This window comes from Cetorhinus maximus, chromosome 9 (assembly GCF_964194155.1).
Source record: "Cetorhinus maximus chromosome 9, sCetMax3.hap1.1, whole genome shotgun sequence".
Lineage (NCBI taxonomy): Eukaryota > Metazoa > Chordata > Chondrichthyes > Lamniformes > Cetorhinidae > Cetorhinus > Cetorhinus maximus.
The window spans coordinates 26,655,169-26,680,900 of record NC_135887.1 but is presented as its reverse complement, the minus strand read 5'-3'; the positions used below and the strand labels follow the sequence as shown (position 1 = coordinate 26,680,900).

Sequence of the window (25,732 nt, the reverse complement as noted above, 5' to 3'; positions counted from 1 at the left end):
AAGTGGAGAGTATTCCATCACACTCCTGACTTGTACTTTGTAGATGGTGGACAGGCTTTGGGGAGTCAGGAGTTGGGTTACTCGCTGCAGGATTCCTGCCTCTGACCTACTCTTGTAGCCACAATATTTCCATGGCTAGTCCAGTTAAGCTTTTGTCAGGCTGGCGGGTGTCAGGATGGGGGGATGAGGCTTTGGGATGTTTTTGTGTGAGGATGGGGATGTCAGTGTGGAGGGTGAGGGTGTCAGGCAGAGGTGAACTTGGATGGGCTGAATCATCTTTTCCTTTCCTTTTGTTGAGAGTGGGTCTCTGTCACCCTCTCACCCCCTCTCTGAGCCCAGTCATGACTCTATGTGATGGAAATATCGACTTACGCTCCAGCTCCAGGATGATTCTGTTGTTGTGCAGTTTAACCGCTTGATGCTGCTCCACCTGGTCCTGCAGTTCGAAGATGGTCTCCTTCATATCTTTGATTTCTGATTCTTTGTCTCTTGCCTCATCTGGTAGCGTGTGAGCTGATAGCCTCGGGTCGTCAAGCTTTCTCTCGTCCTCGCTCTTTGATACTTCCAGCTCATGCTGCACCTAGAATCAGAGATTTACCCAGTCAGTGCATTGCATCCTAACCATACTAAACAACAACCTCTGTTGGTGACAAACTAAGATCAGCCGTTTATTATAAATCTAGTGAAACCTTTTCTCATGGAAGGTCAAAGGAGGCATTGTTTACAAAGACATATTTAGCATAAGAAGTGAACACTGCATTAATCTGCTGTGAAGACACAAGTGTACATTTCGATAATGTTGCAAGTTCAATTGTTAGGGAAACATCAGGTGAGCTCATTGGAGGATCAATGTCTATTTTGGTCGCAGGTGAGAACCTTGGCTTAAGGATAATGTGATTTTGGGATTTTCTGTTACTTTTCTTTGTTTCTTTGAACATTTACAATGACATATTTGAAATGTTCAAATGCATCATGGTTTCATCAGAAGGGGAAGCTGTCCCCCAGTGAGAGTCAGCACCTTCAGGAACTGTCCCCCAGTGAGAGTCAGCACCTTCAGGAACTGTCCCCCAGTGAGAGTCAGCACCTTCAGGAACTGTCCCCCAGTGAGAGTCAGCATCTTCAGGGACTGTACCCCAGTGAGAGTCAGCACCTTCAGGGACTGTACCCCAGTGAGAGTCAGCACCTTCAGGAACTGTCCCCCAGTGAGAGTCAGCACCTTCAGGAACTGTCCCCCAGTGAGAGTCAGCACCTTCAGGAACTGTCCCCCAGTGAGAGTCAGCACCTTCAGGGACTGTCCCCCAGTGAGAGTCAGCACCTTCAGGAACTGTCCCCCAGTGAGAGTCAGCACCTTCAGGAACTGTCCCCCAGTGAGAGTCAGCACCTTCAGGGACTGTACCCCAGTGAGAGTCAGCACCTTCAGGAACTGTCTCCCAGTGAGAGTCAGCACCTTCAGGAACTGTCCCCCAGTGAGAGTCAGCACCTTCAGGAACTGCCCCCCAGTGAGAGTCAGCACCTTCAGGAACTGCCCCCCAGTGAGAGTCAGCACCTTCAAGCGAATAGTTGAGAAAACATTTGGAAAATGAATCCAGAATATTGATTCAATGTGCATGTCAGATGATAGCTGTTTTGTGCAAACATGTTCCCAAAACGTTTCTTGGATCCTTGCAGGATTCGAATGGATGAGGATGGGTTTTGTCATTCAGTTTACTGGTTGTGAGCCTGAATTTGCCACAAGACATGGCTCTGCAGTGGTGCGCAGTTTGTTGCCACTGTTCAGACATCACTAGGGTGCTGCTGCATTGCTGACTAAGCTGGCTGTTGTTGCAATGTTCAGATTCACACAAAAAACATTTTATCTCCATGCTCTTCCCAAAGGCTCTGCCCACACACCCACAGCAAACCACTTTACCCAATGTACACTCACCTTTACTAAGAGGCTGCGCAGGCGAGTGATTTCATTGGTTGCTTGTAGGGATGTCTCCCTCAGTGCTGAACACTCCGCTTCTAATCGCTTTTTCTCAGATTGAGTTGCCCGTAAGAGTTCTTGGAACTCACAGGTCTCAGCTGCACTTTCCCCCATTTTCAGCTCTGCTTCTTTCTGTTTCTCCAGCTCCAGCTGATCTCTCAGCCCACTGTTTTCAGCCTGGTAACCGGCCAGTGCCTCTGTGACTGAAACATTCTGCTCTTGTTCCACCTTCAGCAGCTTCTGCAGATTGCTGACCTCATCTCTCAGGCTTTTCACTAGGACATCAGTCCCTGGCTGTCCTTTCTCCGGACACCAGCAATTACTGACCGGCTGTTGCAATATGAACACTTTCTCCTGATCAGGTCCTGCACTGTCCTCCAGCTCTGACCCCCTGTTCACTCGCTGACCATCCTGTAGGGTTGACACCAGTTGCTCCTTCTCTCTGACTAGTTGCTGCAGCCTCTCCTGTTGCTGCTGGAAGGAACTCTCCAGTATGCTTTTCTCTTCCACCAGCTTCTCGTTCTCAGCTGTCAGCTCCTGAACCACTTGCTGTTGGTCAGACAGTTCCTGTAGTGTTGCCTGCAGCTCCTCGGCAGTGGAATGCTGGTTCTCCTCCATCTGCCGAATCCTCTCAGTCAGGAAAGCTACTGACACTAAGCTGGTGTTCTTCAGGGATCCCTCGCTGGGCATGTCTAAGGAACTGGTGTTGGTGCGGAAACCATCACTGCTCATAGAAGAGGGGGGAAAAGCTCTGTCAAAATCCACGGAATCTGGGGAGGGGGTCACACTGCTCACGTTTGAGATCGAGCTGTGAGATTGCGTCCCGTTGATGGCCAGGGGGGCCTTGTCGGACGTTTCCGTGGTTTGATTCCTGGTGCTGTCCAGTGAGGATGGAGTACGGAGGCTGCTGCCGGGGTCACTGTTGAGGGAAATCTCCAGACTCAGAGAGTTGCCCTGGGTCACAGACTCTGCACCTTCCCTGAGCTGCTCCAGGGTGAGGAGCCGTTCCTGTAGGATCCGTTTCTCTGTCCGCAGCTCCTCGATCTTCTGTTGGAAAATCCGGTTTCTTTCCTCCAGCATCTTTAGCTGTGACTCGAGGTTGACGGGAGAACCCAAAGGCTCTTCAGGATTAGTCTTTTTGTGCTTGTCCTGTTGATGTTTCAGCGCACACCTTAATTTACTAATTTCAAACTCCTTAGCCTTGGCTTCTGCCAGTAGCTCTTTAATCTGAGCCTCGAGCCTCACTCGGTCAGTTCCTTCACTCTCTGCTCTGGTTTTGGGTACTGTCTGAACTTGTCGTGTAGGGGCCACAGTATCACAGCCAACTGGACCAGCTGCTTTCTTGCTGGGCAGCGTGCGAGAACGCTCACGGACAAGCTTGTCTTTGGCAAGTGTTGTTGAGTCTCTTGCAGTGGGAATAGCAGTGCGTCGAGTTGAGGAGCTCACTCCTGTGACAGGAACGAACAACATTAGTAGTATAAAAGCAAAATACTGCGGATGCTGGAAATCGGAAACAAAAACAGAAAATGCTGGAAAAACTCAGCAGGTCTGACAGCATCTGTGGAGAGAGAAACAGAAGAAGGGTCATGCGGACTCGAAACGTTAACTCTGTTTCTCTCTCCACAGATGCTGTCAGGCCTGCTGAGTTTTTCCAGCATTTTCTGTTTTTGTTTCAACATTAGTGATATCTCATTACTGACCCTCAACATGTGTGTTACCAGCAGTTAGCTAGCTAAGCTGCTGGACACAGAAAAGCCCCAACCCCCTCACACCCCCTCCCACACCCACTACACCCAGTGGGACCTAGTGGAGGCTGTGATTAGAGGTGATATATAGTCAAGGCTGGGTTATAGAATGGGAGGCTCGTGAAGGTGACTGAGGAGGTTGGTGTGGTCAACGCCCTGAGGAAATGATGCTCCCCATCAGCCACTGGTTACAATGCAGAGATCATGTCCCACATTTTGTTTTATAAAGTAGTTACAGCACAGAAATAGGCCATTTGGCCCAACTGCTCTGTGCCAGTGTTTATGCTGCACATGGGCCACCTCCCACCCTATCCCCATATCCTTCCATCCCTTTCTCCCTCGTGTTTATCCAGCTTCCCCTTAAATATATCTTTATTATTCACCTCAACCACTCCCTGTGGTCGCAAGTTCCACATTCTCACCACCCCTTGGGTAAAGAGATTTGTCCTGAATTCCTGATTGGATTTATTAGTGACTATTTTATATTGATAACCTCACATTCTAGTCTCCCCCACAAGTCTCTATGTTTCTCTTTTATAAGCTTTCTATTAGGTAACCCTCAAGTCCTGTTTTCCAGAGAAAGCGCCCCAACCTGTTCAATCCTTCCTGATAGTAGGATGGAGAGATTGTACGTATCAGTCAAGTAAATCTGTGTCATACCATCTCTGGGACCTCTTATAGCAAGAGGTGTCTGAACATCAGAGAGAAAAACTCAACAATACCCCAGCAGTGAACTTTACCCTCCAGTTATAGGGGATACTGCAGTAAATTGCCAAACATTTGTTAATAGCCGTGGACACAAAAGCATCTTAAAATGTGACATCCCTTGAGTGAATTGCTTGTGTCTCACTGTCCTTGACAGGAGCGGGTTTGTGTACAGCAGTTTCCAGTAGGTACTGGATACTATGTGTGACTGTGACAGCTGATTCTCAATGAAGCAGATAGTGAACAATGAGCTTCCTCTGCAGAGAATCAGTAGTGTACCATAACTCCCTGCCTGAACTCTTCCCCCATAGCAGCTCCCACCCCTGCCTCTGCCAGTCCTACCCTGCACACTGACCTCTCACATTTACAATCACTGCAGGATAAACAATGGCAGCAGTGTCAGGAGAGAGAAGGAAACAACACGACTGTTGTGTGAAGCATTCCATCCGCCACTCCCCTCCCATGATCTGCGCTAAGGCACACAGCCGCTTATTCTTATTTATTCATGGGATGTGGGCATCGATGGCAAGACCAGCATTTAACACCCATCCCTAAATGCCCTTGAGAAAATGCTGGTAAGCCACCTTCTTGAATATAACTGAGTGGCTTGCTAGGCCATTTCAGAGGGCAGTTAAGAGTCAACCACATTGCTGTGGGTTTGGAGTCACATGTAGGCCAGACCAGGTAAGGACGACAGATTTCCTTCCCTAAAGGACATGAGTGAACCAGATGGGTTTTTTAGACAATCAATGATAATTTGATGATCATCATTACTGACACTATCTTTTCAATTCAATCAAGAAGTTTGACACCGTCCAGGACAAAGCAGCCGCTTGATTGGCACCACATCCACAAACATTCACTCCCTCCACTACCGATGCACAGTAGCAGCAGAGTGTACCATCTACAAAATTCACTATAGGAACTCACCAAGGCTCCAGAGACAGCACCTTCCAAACCCACAACCACTACCATCTAGAAGGACGAGGGCAGCAGATAGATGGGAACACCACCACCTGGAAGTTCCCCTCCAAGTCACTCAGCATCCTGACTTGGAAATATATCACCGTTCCTTCACTGTCGCTGGGTCAAAATCCTGGAACTCCTTCCCTAACAGCACTGTGGGTGTACCTACACCACATGGACTGCAGCAGTTCAAGGCAGCTCACCACCACCTTCTCAAGGGAAACTAGGGATGGGCAATAAATGCTGACCTAGCCAGCAATGCCGAAATCCCCTAAATGAATAAAAGTTACAAGTAGTTCATAAAGACTTGCTGTTAACATACAGAAGACTTCCTTAACAGATATGTTCTGTGGCCAACACCATTACTACATGGTGGCAGCTCAGGATCACAACCTCACAAGAATGCTGAAAAGCTAAGAAAAGGAAAATCTTCAATGGATTCTAAACTAAAAGAATCTCCCAAATGAAGCTGAGAAAATTTGCCAGAAAAAGCTCCAGAGAGTAGAGCCTGGAAGCTAAAGGCAGAAGTTGTGTTGCAGCAGAAGACTCCATAGAATCTCCCTCGGAAGTCCAGCTTCAGCACGTAGAGCCCATAGCCTGCAAGGGTGAGCTAAATCCTCTTAACTTCCGGGATGCAGCCAGTCCTGAGATGCCCTTTTTACTAATTCAGTCAGAAGCGCGGCTGAACGACACCTGTCGCTACTCCTGATCCCGACTCCGAGTCTCAATGTGTGGCCTCCGAGTTGAACAGAAGAAAAGTAAAATTAATAATTAACTTACTCAACTTTTGGGAACCATGTGACTGTCTGATTCCTTAAACAGCAAGTCTGCGGTTAATTTAAATACCTCGCTACTCACAGCGCTACATCGCTGGACAAATCAAATCAGTCGACAGCTGACCCATGAGGCCATGGTTAAACATTCTTCTTCCAGAAGCTTGCAACCACCATTTAGCGAAGCCGCCAACACAGCACATGTGGGAAATCCATTGTTGTTGTGCAGTGGACGGTGACGCCATCTTGAAAGCCTGTGGGCTCTTAAAGCTGTACCCACACTTTTAAAATCTTCAACATGAATCAAAATTCCACACTTCCAATTCCACTGGGACTCACTCTAGGCCCAGGCCAGTCACAAAATTGAAGTCTTTGCAGGAAAAGATTTTTAAGATACGGCATTTCTTCAGGTTTAAATAAAAAAATCAAGAAGAATGAGTAAACACACTTCTTTACTCAATAGGGTCAATTACAATGACATCATTGCACGACAGGGTATCAATCAGTCATTCGCCAAATTTTAGGAGGTTTTAAAATTCTTTGACATTCATTTCAACTTGAGATTCAACAAGATATCGGAAAGAACTGAACTCAATCAGAGAGTCCAACTGCCCGGGGAACCTGTCGATTCCTTCATTAATGATCTCTACAGGCTGGCAGGGGGGTGTGAATAAGGAAATTTAAAGCCTGAACCCATCAGAGACAGAACCGTGGTGGGTGTTGCAGATGATTCACTCTCTGGCCTCCTACAAACTAAAGATGATCCAACCCTGGGCAAGGCAATCCAGCGAGTTAGAGTGTCTGAGCTACTTGAACAACACAGGACAATCCTAAGGGCAAAGAATACAAAATGGGGCAGAAGCCAGCCCTCAGCCCAGCTTAGCAGGTCACAAAGACGCAGGGAGAATCCAAATATACATATATAGAGTTACAAGTAGTTAATAAAGGCTTGCTGTTAACAAACAAAAGACTACAAAGACTTCCTTAACAGACATGTACTGTAACCAACACCATTATAACACACTGCAGTACTTGTCCCATGACATAGCCGCTGTGCTATAGCACCCATCTATGTAGGTTAGTGCTGGATGATAGCTGGGACCATGGCTGATCTGTAGGAGAACTGCTCGTGGGTTTCAGCCGAGACTTATCCAGATTGCGATTGGAGGGTAGAGATTGCAGAGTGACCGAGTGATCTTCCTAAATCTGAGCCTCCAAGAAAGACTCCCACTGCCCAGAATGATGTTGCTGAGGGTCGTCATTATAGGCACTGTGGCTGCTGTCCGAGGGTCCTCAGGGTAGATACTGTAGTGCTTCTCAGGCACTGCATTAACACTGGGAACCAGTAGCAGTGCTGCAATGGTCGTTCACCTACTATTAATAAAGTGCTAGTTAAACTGGCAGAGGGGATGGCATGTGTTGGCAGATAAATACTGGAGAAAACTCCCCTTCATCCAAAAGTGGCCATAGGATCAATTACATCCACTTGAGAGGGGTGATGAGGCCACAGTTTAATGTCTTATCCAACAGTGCAGCACCCCCTCAGTGCTGACTCTCCAACAGGGCGGCACTCCCTCAGTGCTGACCCTCCGACAGTGCAGCATTTCCTCAGTACTGACCCTCTGACAGGGCAGCGCCCCCTCAGTGCTGACCCTCCGACAGTGTGGCTCTCCCTCAATACTGACCCTCTGACAGTGCAGCACTCCCTCAGTGCTGACCCTCCGACAGTGCAGCACTCCCTCAGTACTGACCCTGTGACAGTGCAGCACTCCCTCAGTACTGACCCTCTGACAGTGCAGCCCTCCCTCAGTACTGACCCTGTGACAGTGCAGCACTCCCTCAGTACTGACCCTCCGACAGTGCAGCCCTCCCTCAGTACTGACACTCTGACAGTCGGCCTGGATTACGTGTTCAAGCCTCTGAAGTGGGAGGTGTTGCGTTTGGAGGGAGGTTGAGATCAGAGGGTAAAGTGGGGAATAGGAAGGGGGCAAAAATCCTTTTTCTATCTCCTGAATCCCAGCCTCACTCCTGGAGCTGTCTACCTAGAGATGATTTTCTACTTTAGCGAGCAAGCAGGCCCCTTTAAGATCAAAGCTGTGGCTCCACTCATCAGTCGGAAGGACAGTTACAGGGTGCACAGCATTTTCCAGAACATTGCCCTGCTGTTTGTTCCATACTCTCACCGTGGTGGAGACAATGGAGAATCACAGGCCAACAATGCCTGCTCTGGTGCATTCCATTCCATCATCCTGAACTGTGACAGCACCATTGTCACTGAGTGCCAATTCAGCCTGGTACTGCCTGTGGGAGAGACTGCCCCATCGAAACATCACATCCCTGCGCAACAGCTCGGAAACTGAGCACTTACACACTCCCTAAAATACACAAGCAACTGCTTTCACACTGCTCCCTGCACCTCACTCCACACTGAACATCCCACAGCGGACATCCCTGCCCACAACCCGGACATCCCGCCCCAGATGGGGTATCACACCCACAGCGGAAGCGGCTCTCCTCCTCCCTGGGGCTCAGTCAAGTTTCAGAAAACGGTCTCCTCTCACTCCACATTATTCCCACACCCAGAGCCGCTACAGAGACGAGATGTGGGGTTATTTCCAAGCAACAGAGTAACCCTGGAGTCTTTGGAGCTGTCACTGGTCTTTCTGCTGGTGTAGCTGAGACATGGACACTGACCCGTTAAGATGGGTGTTTCAGTCAGGTCCAGAGATGTGTGGGATCAAATCGATGCCTAAATCCCCTTAACACAGGACAGTAAAGTTTGGTCTGGGTCATAGGAGAGACAGGTTATTAATGTTGGAGCCTGCAGTCTCACTGAGAATCCACAGCCGCTGTTGTTTCTTGGCAGCTGCATTTTCACAAAGATCACTGATCACTGAGAGAAAGCTTGTATTTTGCAGACATCCAATTTACACAATTCAGAAAATGCGAAGTCTATGATACTTTCATTCCTTCCATTTCTAATAATTTCTGATCATTTCACCCCGACAGTAAAACTCACTGTTACTCTGTCTCACTGTTACTCTCACTCCGCCTCGCTGTTACTCTCACCCCGTCACATATTCCTGGCATTGTTACTTCAAACAAAAACTCAGGTAAGAATCCCAAACCTTGTTCCTGATCCTCTGCCTTTACAGGTTGGTTTCCCATTTTCCCAACTGTCCTGGGCAGTGTTCCTTGCTCTGGGAGATGGGATGTGAAGCTTCCTCATGTGGCCGTGTGTTAGGAGAAGATGCAGAACTATCCCAGACACATTCTACAATGGGACAGGCTGAGGGCAGGAGCTGCATCTGATGCCTTCCAAGCGACGCTTTCCAAAACAGCCTGGACAGCAGTGAGAGGCTGCAGAAGGAGCTGGCCAAAACTGAAAGACTCTCAGAAGCGTTCAGCCTTTTAATTCAGCTGCTTCTCATTCTCAACACTCATGCTAAACTCAACTCAGTCATTGTTTTTTGATTGAATTTTAATTCTTCTCCCCACTCCCTCAAGCTTTCTAATTGGTTATCATGAGGCACTGGATTGGGCATCATCCTGTTTTTCGAATATATTATTAAAGGACTCGCTGTTGGCAGAGTCTGTGTTATTGGATGTAATGGTAAAAGCTACAGTTTATATAATGGGTGCAGTTTATATATTGGGTGGAATTTTGCCTGATTTGCACCGTGTGCAGTAGATGATGGGTAAAATGATGTTTTACCTGTTGGCCACGATGGTGGGTTTTCACGCCCTATTCTCCCAAACCCACCTCATTATTTATGCATTCCCGGGAAACACACTGTTTCCATGGCTGGCGGGCTCCTCATTCACCCGCCCACCGCCACCCTTCCACCACATCACGCCGGGCGCCATGTTTAAAGTCCAGCCGCAAGCAGATATCTCAGCGCTTCCAGCTCAGCACTGCCGCCCGGGAGACAAGGTCCTGAAACTGAAGAAGACTACAGCTCCCGCTTTAATGACGGGTCTGTCGAGCGACTGCTGGATGCACTGGAGGCTGCCGAGATGTCCTGTACCCCTGCTCTGGCCACAGGAAGGGCATCAATGTAACCAACAAAAAACTACTGCGGATGCTGGAAATCCAAAACAAAAACAAAAACAGAATTACCTGGAAAAACTCAGCAGGTCTGGCAGCATCGGTGGAGAAGAAAAGAGTTGACGTTTCAAGTCCAATGACCCTTCTGTTGAAGGGTCATTGGACTCGAAACGTCAACTCTTTTCTTCTCCACCGATGCTGCCAGACCTGCTGAGTTTTTCCAGGTAATTCTGTTTTTATCAATGTAACCAATCCAGCATGGGAGGCGGTGACAGTGGTGGTCAGTGCCAATACCCTGCAAAAGAGGGCAGCCACCCAGTGCCACAAGAGGATGAATGGTCTCCTCCATTCCACCAGGGTAAGTCACTCATCTTATCACTCACAACTCACACACTCACAAACCCATCACACACCCACAAGGCCCTCACTCACTGCCAGTTCAAGGGACATCACCATTCACTCTCTCACACTCACCGTCACTGTCCTCATCCCGTCCATGGGACCACTCACCACCCACACAGGCCAGGCATACTTATCATCTGGCCCAGCAGGAATCCAGCTTACGCTTTCCCCACCTCTATTCATGCAGGACAAGCTGGCACACAACAAGAGGGAGAGGTCGCAGACAGGTCGAGGAATGTCTGAAATCAAGCTTTTCACGGACTTTGAAAACAGACCCATCCAGCTGGCCGGCGATGACTGGGACCGGTCCTGTGCTGATGGTGAGGTCGGCGCTGCTCTACCAAGTGAGGATCCAGCAGTGCAACATCCATCAGACAACCTGTGAGTGATGTGTCCTGCTTCACAGGCCACTGCCATGCACTAATTATCTCCCCTCGCTTTTACAGGCACATCTTCCGAACAGCCGAGTGAATGACCCAGGGACTCCAATCAAGCCCCGAAGAAACCTGTGAAGAGGAATCTGAAGGCACCCTCCCTGAAACCCCGTCACAGCGCTCACCCACACCCCCCACCAGCGCAGACACACACCTCGGTGGGACCTAGCTTTAGAGTAGCCTCGGGGTCACAATCTGGTGAGCACATTGCACTGTCTGATCCACAGCAGGCGGAGGCAGGGATTTCCCAGGTCCCTGGCACTCGGAGGACTGCTGGAGGCCAGAACGTTGCTGAGTCCGAGTCAGATGATGAGTCTCTGGACTCGGTCATGTCACAGTTGCTGGATCTGCAAAGGCAAGCTCGGGAACATTAGGAAGGGATGTCCGCTGCCCTCAGGTTGCAAGGCACGATGGATGGAGCTGAGGTGATAGCGCCGGCATTGCAACACACCGAGGTCAACACTGGCAGGATGGCGGCCACCATGGAGACCTTGGTCCAGGACATCGCTCCTGCACTGCTGCACAGGCTTAACTCCATCGCCACAGTTGGCTTCCAACAGCGTGCATGCGAGAGGGGTGCTGAGTAGCTCAAATTCACTCCAGCTTCCCTTTCTCCTCAGGGAGTCAGCCAGGGATCCTTGGGCACCCATAGGGAGGAGGATCAGCAGGTGCACACCCCGAGGACATCCACGCAGGTGACTCCAGGAGTGTCCAGCCCATCCGAATCCCCTCTTCCTGTGACACCAGCAGCTCCAGCTCCACAGGCCGAGGAGGGTGCCACTGCCACACAGCAGGACCCTGAAAGCAGGCCGGGGCCCTCCAGGTCTCGGCCCTCCAGAGGACGCCTGCCAAAGTCATCACAGACAGTGTGTCACAGTCAGCAGGCTGCCTCCACCTCCACTGTGGATGTCCGGGGAGCACCAAGACGTAGCGGCAGGATTAGGAAAGCTAAGGAGAATTGGTTGCACAGACTGGGCACGGGTGATAATCACTTGTACATAATGTTCACTATTGTCAATAAACTCCCAAGAATGTCTCCCTGCCTATGGCTCCTTGTGCTGATGAACAGTTTTCTTGTCACTCAGATGTGAAACCTTTCACACAAGATAAAGGCAGGTGTCCCAGTCCAGGGCCTCTTCCCTGTGCTCTGTGCAGCCTTCAGACCACAGTGATGGTCCAGCCTCACACTCCCTGGAAACATTACTGATGCCTGCACCTCGGCGGTGCTGGTCATTGCTGCCAGAATGTAGTGGGCAGGTGCCACAGAGTTCTCTCATACTCTCTGTGTGCTCTCAGCACCTTTCAAGGTGGGGCTGGCCCCCATCACACCAGCATCTGCGACCAGTGATGCTGTGCACCAGCTCCTGAAGGGCTGAGGTGCTGAAGGCGGACACGGCTTTAAAACTTCTAAAGTTTCATGGCTGCAGAACTTGGTGACACTTTGATGCCTCTGCGTTACTTGAATGGGGCAGATAAGCTCGGAGCACCAGCCAATCATATCAATGGCTGCTCTTGAACTATCTCAGTCGTAGAGGAATGGTCACTTTCTACAGGTTTCCCTAATGCGTCGCCCACCTTACCCCCACCCCAACACTGAATGCTTGTGTACTATATTCAATGGCAGGGCTGCCCCCTGATTCCACCCCCTTCCCAGCCCCCCCACCACGAGTCAGACAGAGCGGCACTTAACCCCGGCTCCCCGGCCCCCTGAAGCCTGCAAAGCAACAGGCGGCCCTGGTGAGCTGTGGAGAATGTTGCTGGTCACTCACCTCCAGCTCCCCCAAAGTGAAGGTGGCCAAGTGCACGTTGCCCGGGTGCTGTTGTGAAACCCGTCGACCTGCTTCCCCGCTGACAGGGACGGGCAGTCCAGGGGGGCACGGAACATTCCGCCCCTTGGGTTACAGTTTATATGAAGGCAGCAGTTTATAGAATGGGCAGGATGCTCCATGCCCGCTGGCAGTGGGGGTGATAGGTGGCGGGCACGGACAATATGGGGCCACTGATTTCACGACAGCGGGAAGGCAGGTCGCGATTGTCCGCTCGGCCCATCAACAGGGGGCTACATTTCCTGCCAACGGCCCTAAGGGAGCTCGTTGGAATACATCAGCATCTCTTCAAAAGGCCATCCCAAGAGGCTCCTGGCCCCCCCTGGACTGCCCGTCCCTGTCAGCGGGGAAGCAGGTCGACGGGTTTCACAACAGCACCCAGGCAACGCGCACTTGGCCACCTTCACTTTGGGGGAGCTGGAGGTGAGAGAGCAGCAACATTCTCCACAGCTCACCAGGGCCGCCTGTTGCTTTGCAGGCTGCAGGGGGCCGGGGAGCCCGGGCAGCCGGGGGACCGGGGGGGCCAAGGAACCGGGGGGGCGGGGAGCCGGGGGACTGGGGGGGCCAGGGAGCCGGGGGGGCCGGGAGGTCGGGGGGCCGGGGGGCCGGGGAGCTGGGAGATTGGGGGGCCGGGAGGTCGGGGGGCTGGGGGACCAGGGAGCCGGGGGTCCGGGAGGTTGGGGGGCGGGAGGTCGGGGGGCTGGGGGACCGGGGGACCGGGGGACCAGGAGGTCGGGGGGCCGGGAGGTTGGGGGGCCAGGGGACCGGGGGGCCAGGAGGTCGGGGAGCCGGGGGGGCTGGGGTAAAGTGCCACCCAGCCTCGGAGGCAACTGTTGTCAGGGGGGCGGCCCTGGCGCTGCATCCCGCACACAGGCAATCGAGGTGGGGGTCAGGGTAAGTGACGGAAGTGGCCACACATTAGGGACACCCCCTGTATAAACTGACCAGGCCCCTGTAACTGAGACAGATCAGGCGCAGCCACAGTGATATGATTGGGGTCGGGCTCCTAGTCTGCCCACCCATGCAAGCATCACAGAGGCAGCAAAGGGCCACCAAGCGCTCCAAAGTTTACTCCACCCCTGCCGCTGCCCCCACACCCCCAGCACAGACTGCAAGTCCACCACCATTTTACTGGACCATGGAGCAGTTGACTGCACACGTTGTACAATCTCCTCACCAACACTGGCCATGTATCAGTCACTGCTGGATTCACAGCCCCTTGTAATCTCAGCATCCCGGTTTGGACCAGTGTCCCCCATGATGCAGGTTGACAGGGCAGCCATGCAGCGCACTCATCTCTGGCCACCCGAGGGGTGACCAGCACTCTCTGGGAAGCATTAAGGGGCAATCACACTGGGCCAGGAAAGGTGCTAAGTACAGCCATGATAACCACGTCTCTCTCTCATGCTGCAGGAGGACCACGTCAGGATCATGGATCCTGGTGACCTGGCTGTGTGCCTGATGGCCTACAGAGAGCGCAGAAGACGGGGGAGAGAGTGACTGAGGCTCCTGGCTGCACAAAGGCAGCAGCAGCAACCTTAGGAAGAAGGGGCAGGAGGGGCTCCCACACACATTGCCCAGGAGCGACAGGGAGTCGTGGCTGGTTGGTGCCTAGCGACACCCAGGGTCTGTAGATGCTGCCTGCCATTCCTGCAGATGACCGAGAACCGGTGTTACCATCGACTGCACATGTCTAGGGACCTGGTGGCTCACAACTGCCACTTACTGCAGGACTTGGCGCCAATGGGACATGGAGGGCATCCACTGCCAGTGGCTGTGAAAGTGACTGCGGTGCTCAATTTCTATGCCGGTGGCTTCTTTCAGGGCTCCACAGGTGACCTCTGTAGGATTTCACAATCTGCCACCCACAAATGCATCCATGAGGTTACAGATGCCATCTTCTCCATGGCACACAACTTTGTGCATTTTGCCCGGGACTGGGACAGCCAGGATGCAAGGGCTATTGGATTCGCCCTGATCTCGGGATTCCCACAGGTGTAGGGTGCGATTGACTGCACTCATGTGGCGCTCATGTCTCCATCACTACACTCAGTGGATTTCATCAACCACAAGGGCTTCCACTCACTGAACATGCAGCTGGTGTGCGACCACCAGAAACACATCCTGCAGGTATGTGCACGGTTTCCAGGGAGTGTGCATGACACCCACACCCTGAGTCACTCGCAGATCCCTGCAGTCTTCCAGGGTCCACAGAGGCTGCAGGGATGTCTCCTTGGGGACAAGGGCTACCCGCAGAGGCCGTGGCTGATGACACCCATGTGGCGGCCTCAGACTGCAGCAGAGCGACAGTATAATGAGGCTCACACAGCAGCTCACAACTTGGTGGAGCAAACCATCGGGATGCTGAAGATAATGTTCCGGTGCCTGGACCAGTCTGGTGGAGCCCTGCAATACAGTCCGCAGAGGGTATCACACATCATCATCGTCTGCTGTGCCCTTTACAACCTGGCACTGCAAAGGGGAGATGAGCTGACTGAGGAGGAGATGGAGGAGCTGCACATCCCCTCGGATGAGGAGGACGCCGACGGGTCTGAGGGTGAGGGGGTCCTCGATGGTGACGATGACGGGAATGAGGCTCTCGTAATGGCTAGACAAGGCAGGCGCACTCGGGAGGCCCTCATAGCTGCCAGATTTGTGGAGGATGATGACGACTTGCAGTGAGGAGACCCCACAGATCCTCTTCACATCACAGTTGTGAACGTTTAACTCCAGTCTGTCTTATGGCAGTGCGAATACCCTCTGTGAGAATGCTCCTGTCATGGAGATGTAGTGGAGGTCCTAATAGTCGCTCGATCGCAGGAGGATGATGGCAACATGCAGTGAGGACACTCCATAGATCTTCACATGGCCTCTGAGAATGTCTGACTCCTGTCTGGCTGAGGGCAGCTCGCTTGTGCTCCATGATCAGGGCCATCTCAGAGACGCAGCCATGAAACTTTAGAAGTTTTAATGCTGTATCCACCTTCAGCACCTCAGCCCTTCAGGAGCTGGTGCAGAGCATCACTGGTCACAGATGCTGGTGTGATGGGGGCCAGCCTCACCTGAAAGGTGCTGAGAGCACACAGAGAGAATGAGAGAACTCTGTGGCGCCTGCCCACTACATTCTGGCAGCAATGACCAGCACCGCCGAGGTGCAGGCATCAGTAATATGTTTCCAGGGAGTGTGAGGCTGGACCATCACTTTGGTCTGAAGGCTGCACAGAGCACAGGGAAGAGGCCCTGGACTGGGACACCTGCCTTTATCTTGTGCAGAACGGTTTCACATCTGAGTGACAAGAACACTGCTCATCAGAACAAGGAGACATAGGCAGGGAGACATTCTTGGGAGTTTATTGACAATAGTGAACATTATGTACAAGTGATTAACACACTTGCCCAGGCTGTGTAACTACTTTTAGCTAACTTTCCTAACCCTGCCACTATGTCTTGGTGCTCCCCGGATACCCACAGCAGAGGTGGAGGCAGCCTGCTGACTGCTACACCCTGTCTGTTATGACTTTGGCAGGTGTCCTCTGGAGGTCCGAGACCTGGAGGGCCCCGGCCTGCTTTCGGGGTCCTGCTGTGTGGCAGTGGCACCCTCCTCAGCCTGTGGAGCTGGAGCTGCTGGTGTCACAGGAAGAGGGGATTCGGATGGGCTGGACACTCCCAGAGTCCCCTGGGTGGATGACCCCCGAGTGTGAACCTGCTGATCCCCCTCCCTATGGGTCCCTGAGGGCCCCAGGCTGACTCCCTGAGGAGCAGGGGTAGCTGGAGTTAGATCGAGCTACTCAGCACCCCTCTCGTGTACACACTGTTGGAAGCCAACTATGGCGATGGAGTTAAGCCTGTACAGCAGTGCAGGAGCGATGTCCTGGACCAAGGTCTCCATGGCGGCCGCCATCCTGCCAGTGTTGACCTCGGTGTGTTGCAATGCCGGCGCTATCACCTCAGCTCCATCCATCGTGCCTTGCAACCTGAGGGCAGCGGACATCCCTTCCTGATGTTCCCGAGCTTGCCTTTGCAGCTCCAGCAACTGTGACATGACTGAGTCCAGAGACTCATCATCTGACTCAGACTCAGCAACGTTCTGGCCTCCAGCAGTCCTCCGAGTGCCGGGGACCTGGGAAATCCCTGCCTCCGCCTGCTGTGGATTAGATAGTGCAATGTGCTCACCACTTTGTGATCCCGAGGCTACTCTAAAGCTAGGACCCACCGAGGTGTGTGTCTCTGCGCTGGTGGAGGGTGTGGGTGAGCGCTGTGACGGGAGTTCAGGGAGGGTTTCAGCAGATTCCTCTTCAGAGGTTTCTTCAGGGCTTGATTATAGGCCCTGGGCTGTGGACTATGTCTGCTGTTCCCCAGATGTGCCTGTGAAAGTGAGGGGAGATAATTAATGCATGGCAGTGGGCTATGAAACAGGACACATCACTCACAGGTTGTCTGATGGATGTTGCACTGTTAGATCCTCACTTGGTAGAGCAGCGCCGACCTCACCATCAGCGCAGGACCAGTCCCAGTCATCGCCGGCCAGCTGGATGGCTCTGTTTTCAAAGTCCGTGAGGGCCTTGATTTCAGGCTTTCCTCCACCAGTCTGCAACCTCTCCCTCTCCCTCTTGTTGTGTGCCAGCTTGTCCTGCATGAATAGAGATAGAGAGAGTATATCAGGATGCCTGCCAGGCCAGATGATAAGTATGCCTGGCCTGTGTGGGTGGTGAGTGGTCCAATGGATGGGATGAGGACAATGACGGTGAGTGTGAGAGAGTAAATGGTGATGTCCCTTGAACTGGCAGTGAGTGAGGTCCCTGTGGGTGTGTGATAGGTTTGTGTGTGTGTGAGTTGTGAGTGATGAGATGAGTGACTTACCCTGGTGGAACGGAGATCATCCATCCTTTTGCGGCACTGGGTGGCTGCCCTCCTCTGAAGGGCGTTGGCGCTGACCACCGCTGCCACTACCTCCCAAGCCGGATTGGTTACGTTGATGCCCATCCTGCGGCCAGAGCGTGAGTCCAGGACATCCTGGCAGCCTCCAGTGCATCCAGCTGTTGCTCCAGGGACCCGTCATTGAAGTGGGGTCGGGGGTCGGTTCTGTGGTCTCTTTTCCTTTGCTGGCCATGTCTCCCGGGCGGCAGTGCTGAGCTGGAAGCGCTGAGATATATGCTTGCGGCTGGAATTTAAACATGGTGCCCGGCGTGATGTGGTGGAAGGGTGGCAGTGGGCGGGTGAATGAGGAGCCCGCCCGCCATGGAAACAGCGTGTTTCCCGGGAATGCATAAATAATGAGGTGGGGTTGGGAGAATAGGGCGTGAAAACCCACCATCGCGGCCAACAGGTAAAACATCATTTTACCCATCGTCCACTGCACACGGTGCAAATCAGGCAAAATTCCACCCAATGGGTGCAGTTTATATGAAAGCTGCAGTTTGTAAAATGCATACAGTTGATATAATGGGTGATGTTTATATAATGGCTGCAGTTTATGTAAAGGTTGCAGTTTATCAAAAGAGTGCATTTATAGAATGGGTGCAGTTTATATAAGGCTGAGGTTTATATAATGGGTGCAGTTTATATAAATGCTGCAGTTTATATAATAGGTGTAGTTTATATAATGGGTGCAGTTTATATAAATGCTGCAGTTTATATAATAGGTGTAGTTTATATAATGGGTGCAGTTTTAACCCAGGGAGCTAAGTAGCAGATTTAAAAGCAGGAGTTCAAAGGTTGTAATCTCTGGATTATTCCCTGTACCATGTGCCGGTGAGTATAGGAATAGGGGGATAGAGAGGATGAGTGCGTGGCTGAAGAGATGGTGCAGGAGGAAGTTCCTGGATCACTGGGTCTGTTTCTGGTGAAGGTGGGGCCTGTACAAGTTGGAGGGTTGCACCTGAACCGGAACGGGACCAACATCCTTGCGGGGAGGTTTGCTAGTGCTGTTGGGGGTTGGTGGGGGGGGTTTAAAACTAATTTGGCAGGGGGATGGGATACAGAGAGGAGGTACAATAGGGGCTGATGCACAGCCAAATATAGAGGAGAAACTAAGTCAGTCTGTAAGACAGAGCAAATATAGACCTGTTAAGGCACAAGCTCGACTGCATCTATTTTAACGCAAGGAGTCTTACAACAAAGACAGACGAATCGAAGGCGTTAATTAACACATGGGGTAGAATCTTACCTATGGCGGGTGGGCTGGGCGGGAGCGGGCGCGGAGCCGATTAGGCACGCCCAGTGTAACATGCGGCCGGTAGCGCTCAGTGCCACCTGTGCAGGCGGGGGGGGGGGGGGGGGGGGTGGGGGAGGTGGGGGGGTGGGTGGGAGGGAGTGCGGGGGTGGGCCCCACTCGTCGAAGTGTAAAATGATGCGCGGTGACATCGGGCGAGCGTCCCGACATCACCGCACGTCGTTCCCATCTTCAGTTTGGCGGGTGCGCAGCCAAACTGTCAAAGGCCTATTAAGGCCATTATTGAACTAATTGAAGTAGTTGTCTGAGCTGCCAGTCCGACCTCAACGTTGGCGGGCAAGTGAAGAGCCCAGCCGGCCTTCGCATTTATCATCAAACATCATCCACAGGTGGGATGAGGTTTCATGAAGTGTTTATAAATCCAACAAAATTTTTTATTAAAGTTCATTGACATGTCCCAGCTCACGTGACGCTGTCACATGAGGGGACATGTCTATATTTCAATTTTTCAGTGCCAGACTTAATCTCCCTGAGGCAGCTCTGTGCCTCAGGGAGATTTCTGAGCTCTTCCGCACACATGTGCGAAAGTGCGCAGACCCCGACTCTCCCTCCTCCACCCGCCCGCACAGGGAGCACTCAGCGCTTCCGGGTGCGCGTCACACTGGGCGGGCCTTAATTGGCCCACCCATGTAAAATGGCGGCATGCAGCCAATCGTGGGCAGCGAACGGCTGTGCGCCCGCTCCCACTCAGCATCCCTGACAGGGAGAAAATTCTCCCCATGATATTGTTGCTATCACAAAGATATGGTTGAGGGAAGGGCAGGACTGGCAGCTCAATATTCCAGGGTATAGAATCTTCAGGCATGACGGAGAGGGATATAAAAGAGGAGGTGGCATTGCACTATTGATCAAGGTGTCAATTACTGCAGTAAGGAGGGATGGTATCTTAGAAGGTTCCTCAAGTGAGGCCATATGGCTGGAACTTAAAAACAAAAAGAGGGCAATCATTTAGCTGGGAGTGTACTATAGGCCTCTAAACAGTCAGGGGCAGATAGGAGCAGATATGAAGGTAAATCTCAGAGAAGTGTAAAAACAATAGGGTAATAATAGTAGGGGATTTCAATTTCCCCAATATTAACTGGGATAGTCTTAGAGTGAAAGGCTTAGTGGGGGCGGAATTCTTAAAGTGCATCCAGGAGAGCTTTTTGAGCCAGCACATAGAATATCCTACAAGAGGAGGGGCGGTACTGGACCTAATCTTAGAGAATGAAGCCGGGTAAGTGGTAGAAGTGTCAGTGGGGGGAGCATTTCGTGGATAGTGACCATGACTCTAAGATTTAAGATAGTTATGAAAAGGGACAAAGCTGGACCGGAAATCAAGGTCCTGAATTGGGGGAAGGCCAATTTCAATATGATAAGGCAGGATCTGGCCAAAGTGCAGCTACTTGTAGGAAAGTCTACATCAAACCAGTGGGAGTCATTCAAAAAGGAAATAGTGAGAGTTCAGGACCAACGTGTTCCCATAAAGGTGAAGGGATTGGATAAGGGAAAGAAAGGAAGCTTATGGCAGATACAAAGGGCTGAAAACAGTGGAATCCCTTAGGAGTTTAGAAGGTGTAGGGGTGTACTTGAAAAAGTAATTAGGAGAGTGAATAGGGGGCATGAAGAAACACTGGTGGGCAATATAAAGAAAAATTCCAAGGCATTTTTATAAATATATTAGGGGCAAGAGGATAACCAGGAGTAGGGCCCATGAGGGACCAAAGTGGCAACCTGTGCGTCGAGCCAGGAGACGTAGGCGAGGTTTTAAATGATTACTTTTCATCTGTGTTCACTATAGAGAAGGATGATGTAGGTGTAGAAATCAGGGAGGGGGACTGTGATGTACTTGAACAAATTAGCATTGAAAGGGAGGAGGTGTTAGCAGTTTTAGCGGGCTTAAAAGTGGATAAATCCCCAGGCCCAGATGTGATGTATCCCAGGCTGCTATGTGAGGCAAGGGAGGAGATTGCAGGGGCTCTGACACTAATTTTCAAATCCACTCTGGCCACAGGAGAGGTGCCAGAGGACTGGAGGACAGTGAGTGTGTTACCATTATTCAGGAAGGGTAGTAGGGATAAACCAGGTAATTACAGGCCTGTGAGTCTAACATCACTGGTAGGGAAACTATTGGAAAAAACTGTGAGGGACAGAATTAATCTCCACTTGGAGATGCAGGGATTAATCAGGGATGCAGTCAGCATGGCTTTATCAGGGGGAGATCATGTCCAACAAATTTGATTGAATTTTTCGAGGAGGTGACCAGATGTGTAGATGAGGGTAGTGCAGTTGATGTAGTCTACATGGACTTCAGTAAGGCTTTTGACAAGGTCCCGCATGGAAGAATGGTCAAGAAGGTAAGAACCCATGGGATCCAGGGTAATTTGGAAAATTGGATCCAAAAGTGTCTTAGTGGCAGGAGGCAGAGGGTGATGGTTGAAGGTTGTTTTTGCGATTGGAAGCCTGTGATGAGTGGTGTACCGCAGGGATCGGTGCTGGGACCCTTGCTGTTTGTAGTGTACGTTAATGATTTAGACGTGAATGCAGGAGGTATCATCAGTAAGTTCACAGATGACACGAAAATTGGTGGTGTCGTAAATAGTGAAGAGGAAAGCCTTAGATTACAGGACGATATAGATGGGCTGGTAAGATGGGCAGAGCAGTAGTAAATGGAATTTAACCCTGAGAAGTGTGAGGTGATGCATTTTGGGAGGACTAACACGGCAAGAGAATACACGATGAATGGTAGGACTCTAGGAAATACAGAGGATCAGAGGGACCTTGGTGTACATGTCCGTAGATCCCTGAAGGCAGCAGCACAGGTAGATAAGGTGGTTAAGAAGGCATATGGGATACTTGTCTTTATTAGCCGAGGCATAGAATATAAGAGCAGGGGGGTTATGTTGGATCTGTATAAAATGCTAGTTCAGCCACAGCTGGAGTAGTGTGTGTAGTTCTGGTCGCCACACTATAGGAAGGATGTGATTGCTCTGGAGAGGATGCAGAGGAGATTCACCAGGCTGTTGCCTGGGCTGGAGCGTTTCAGTTATGAAGAGAGACTGGATAGGCTGGTGTTGTTTCCTTAGAGCAGAGAAGGCTGAGGGGGGACCTGATAGAGGTACACAAAATTATGAGGGGCATAGATAGGGTAGATAGGAAGAAACTTTTCCCCTTAGTGGAGGTGTCAATAACCAGGAGGCATAAATTTAAAGTAAGGGGCAGGAGGTTTAGAGGGGATTTGAGGAAACTTTTTTCACTCAGAGGGTGGTTGGAATCTGGAACTCGCTGCCTGAGGGGGTGGTAGAGGCAGGAACCCTCACAACATTTAAGAAGTATTTAGATGACCACTTGAAATGCCATTGCAAACAGGGTTACGGGCCAAATGCTGGAAAATGGGATTAGAATAGATAGGTACTTGATGGCCAGCATGGACACGATGGGCCAAAGGGCCTGTTTCTGTGCTGTATAACTCTGACTCTATGATTCAGTTTATATAAAGTCTGCAGTTTATATAAAGGGTGCAGTTTATATAATGGGTACAGTATATATAAAGGGTGCAGTTTATATAAATGCTCGAGTTTATATAATGGGTGCAGTTTATATAAATGCTGCAGGTTACATTAGGGGTGCATTTTATATAAAGGCTGCAGTTTATATAATATAATGGGTGCAGTTTATTTAAGGGGTACAGTTTGTATAAAGGCAGCAGTTTATATGATGTGTGCAGTTTATACAAAGGCTGCAGTTTATATAATGGGTGCAGTTTATATAAGGGGTACAGTTTATACAAAGGCTTCAGTTTATATAATGGGTGCAGTTTATATAAAGGGTGCAGTTTTTATATAGAGGCTGCAGTTTATATAATGGGTGCAGTTTATAAAAAGGCTGCAGTTTATATAATGGCTGCAGTTTATATAAGTGGTGCAGTTTATATAAAGGTTGCAGTTTATATAAAGGTTGCAGTTTATATTAAGGTTGCAGTTTATGTATTGGGTGCAGTTTATCTAAAGGCTGTAATTTATATAAAATGTGCAGTTTATATATTGGGTGCAGTTTATATAAAGGTTGCAGTTTATGTAAAGTGTGCAGCTTATATATTTGGTGCAGTTTATCTAAAGGCTGTAATTTATATAAAATGTGCACTTTATATATTAGGTGCAGTTTATATAAAGGTTGCAGTTTATGTGAAGTGTGCAGTTTATATAATGGGTGCAGTATATATAAAGGCTGCAGTTTATATAATGGGTGCATCTTATATAATGGATGCAGTATATATAAAGGTTGCAGTTTATATAATGGCTGCAGTTTATTTAATGGCTGCAGCTTATATAATGGGTGCAGTTTATATAAAGTGTGCAGTTTATTTAATGGCTGCAGCTTATATAACGGGTGCAGTTTATATAAAGGCAGTAATATATATAATGGGTGCAGTTTATATAATGGGTGCAGTTTATATAAAGGGTGCAGTTTATATAATGGGTGCAGTATATATAAAGGCTGCAGTTTATATAATGGGTGCAGTTTATATAATGGATGCAGTATATATAAAGGTTGCAGTTTATATAAAGGGTGCAGTTTATATAAAGGCAGCAATATATATAATGGTTGCAATTTATACAACGGGTACAGTTTATATAAAGGCTGCAGTTTATATAAAGGCAGTAATATATATAATGGTTGCAGTTTATACAGCGGGTGCAGTTTATATAAAGGCTGAAGTTTATATAAAGGGTGCAGTTTATATAAAGACTGCATATATATACTGGGTGCAGTTTATATAATGGATGCGGTTTATCTAAAGGCTGTAAATTATGTAAAGCGTGCAGTTTATATAATGGGTGCAGTTTATATAAAGGCTGCAGTTTATGTAATGCGTGCAGTTTATATAATGGATGCAGTATATATAAAGGGTGCAGATTATATAAAGACAACAATATATATAATGGTTGCAGTTTATACAAGGGGTGCAGTTTATATAAAGGCTGCAGTTTATATAAAGGCAGCAATATATATAATGGGTGCAGTTTATACAACGGGTGGTAGTTTATATAAAGGCTGAAGTTTATATAAAGGGTGCAGTTTATATAAAGACTGCATATATATATATAATGGGTTCAGTTTATATAATGGCTGAAGTTTATATAAAGGGTGTAGTTTATATAATGGGTGCAGTATATATAAAGGCTGCAGTTTATATAATGGGTGCAGTTTATATAATGGATGCAGTATATATAAAGGTTGCAGTTTATTGCAGCTTATATAACGGGTGCAGTTTATATAAAGTCTGCAGTTTATTTAATGGCTGCAGCTTATATAACGGGTGCAGTTTATATAAAGGCAGTAATATATATAATGGGTGCAGTTTATATAATGGATGCAGTATATATAAAGGTTGCAGTTTATTGCAGCTTATATAACGGGTGCAGTTTATATAAAGTCTGCAGTTTATTTAATGGCTGCAGCTTATATAGAGGGTGCAGTTTATATAAAGGCAGTAATATATATAATGGGTGCAGTTTATATAATGGGTGCAGTTTATATAAAGAGTGCAGTTTATATAATGGGTGCAGTATATATAAAGGTTGCAGTATATATAAAGGTTGCAGTTTATATAAAGGGTGCACTTTATATAATGGGTGCAGTTGATATAATGGGTGAAGTTTATATAATGGCTGCAGTTTATTCAATGGCTGCACTTATATAACGGGTGCAGTTTATATAAAGTCTACAGTTTATTTAATGGCTGCAGCTTATATAACGGGTGCAGTTTATTTAATGGGTGCAGTTTATATAATCTGTGCAGTTTATATAAAGGGTGCAGTTTATTTAATGGGTGCAGTTTATAGAACGGGTGCAGCTTATATAAGGGCTGCAGTTTATTCAAAGGGTGCAGTCTATATAGAGGCAGCAATACATATAATGGGTCCAGTTTATACAACGAGAGCAGTTTATATAAAGGCTGAAGTTTATATAAAGGGTGCAGTTTATATAAAGACTGCATATATATATGGGTGCAGTTTATATAATGGGTGCAGTTTATATAAAGTGTGCAGTTTATATATTGGGTGCAGTTTATATAAAGGTTGCAGTCTATGTAAAGTGTGCAGTTTATATATTGGGTGCAGTTTATCTAAAGGCTGTAATTTATATAAAATGTGCAGTTTATATATTGGGTGCAGTTTATATAAAGGTTTCAGTTTATGTAAAGTGTGCAGTTTATATATTGGGTGCAGTTTATCTAAAGGCTGTAATTTATGTAAAGTGTGCAGTTTATATATTGGGTGCAGTTTATCTAAAGGCTGTAATATATGTAAAGTGTGCAGTTTATATATTGGGTGCAGTTTATCTAAAAGCTGTAATATACGTAAAGTGTGCAGTTTATATAATGGGTGCAGTTTATATAAAGGCTGCAGTTTATGTAATGCGTGCAGTTTATATAATGGTTGCAGTATATATAAAGGTTGCAGTTTATATAAAGGGTGCAGTTTATATAAAGGCAGCAATATATATAATGGTTGCAGTTTATACAACGGGTGCAGTTTATATAGAGGCTGCAGTTTATATAAAGGGTGCAGTTTATATAAAGGGTGCCGTTTATATAAAGACTGCATATATATAATGGGTGCAGTTTATATAAAGTGTGCAGTTTATATAAA

The 25,732-nt window shown here is 48.9% G+C and overlaps 1 protein-coding gene across 5 annotated transcripts in view; it reads right to left on the bottom strand.

Moving 5' to 3' along the window:
• specc1 (sperm antigen with calponin homology and coiled-coil domains 1) overlaps positions 1-25,732 on the bottom strand; it is a 55,281-nt gene that overhangs the window by 12,398 nt on the left and 17,151 nt on the right. For 4 of the 5 annotated variants that reach the window (XM_078548355.1, XM_078548353.1, XM_078548354.1 and 1 more), the window contains 2 exons: positions 1,925-3,414; positions 373-580 (listed from right to left, as the gene is read on the bottom strand). In XM_078548355.1, the coding sequence (XP_078404481.1) occupies positions 373-580; positions 1,925-3,414 (1,698 nt within the window). Of the gene's footprint in view, positions 1-372; positions 581-1,924; positions 3,415-9,283; positions 9,623-25,732 lie in introns of those variants that run through there. The other variant, XM_078548358.1, reaches the window with a different exon arrangement.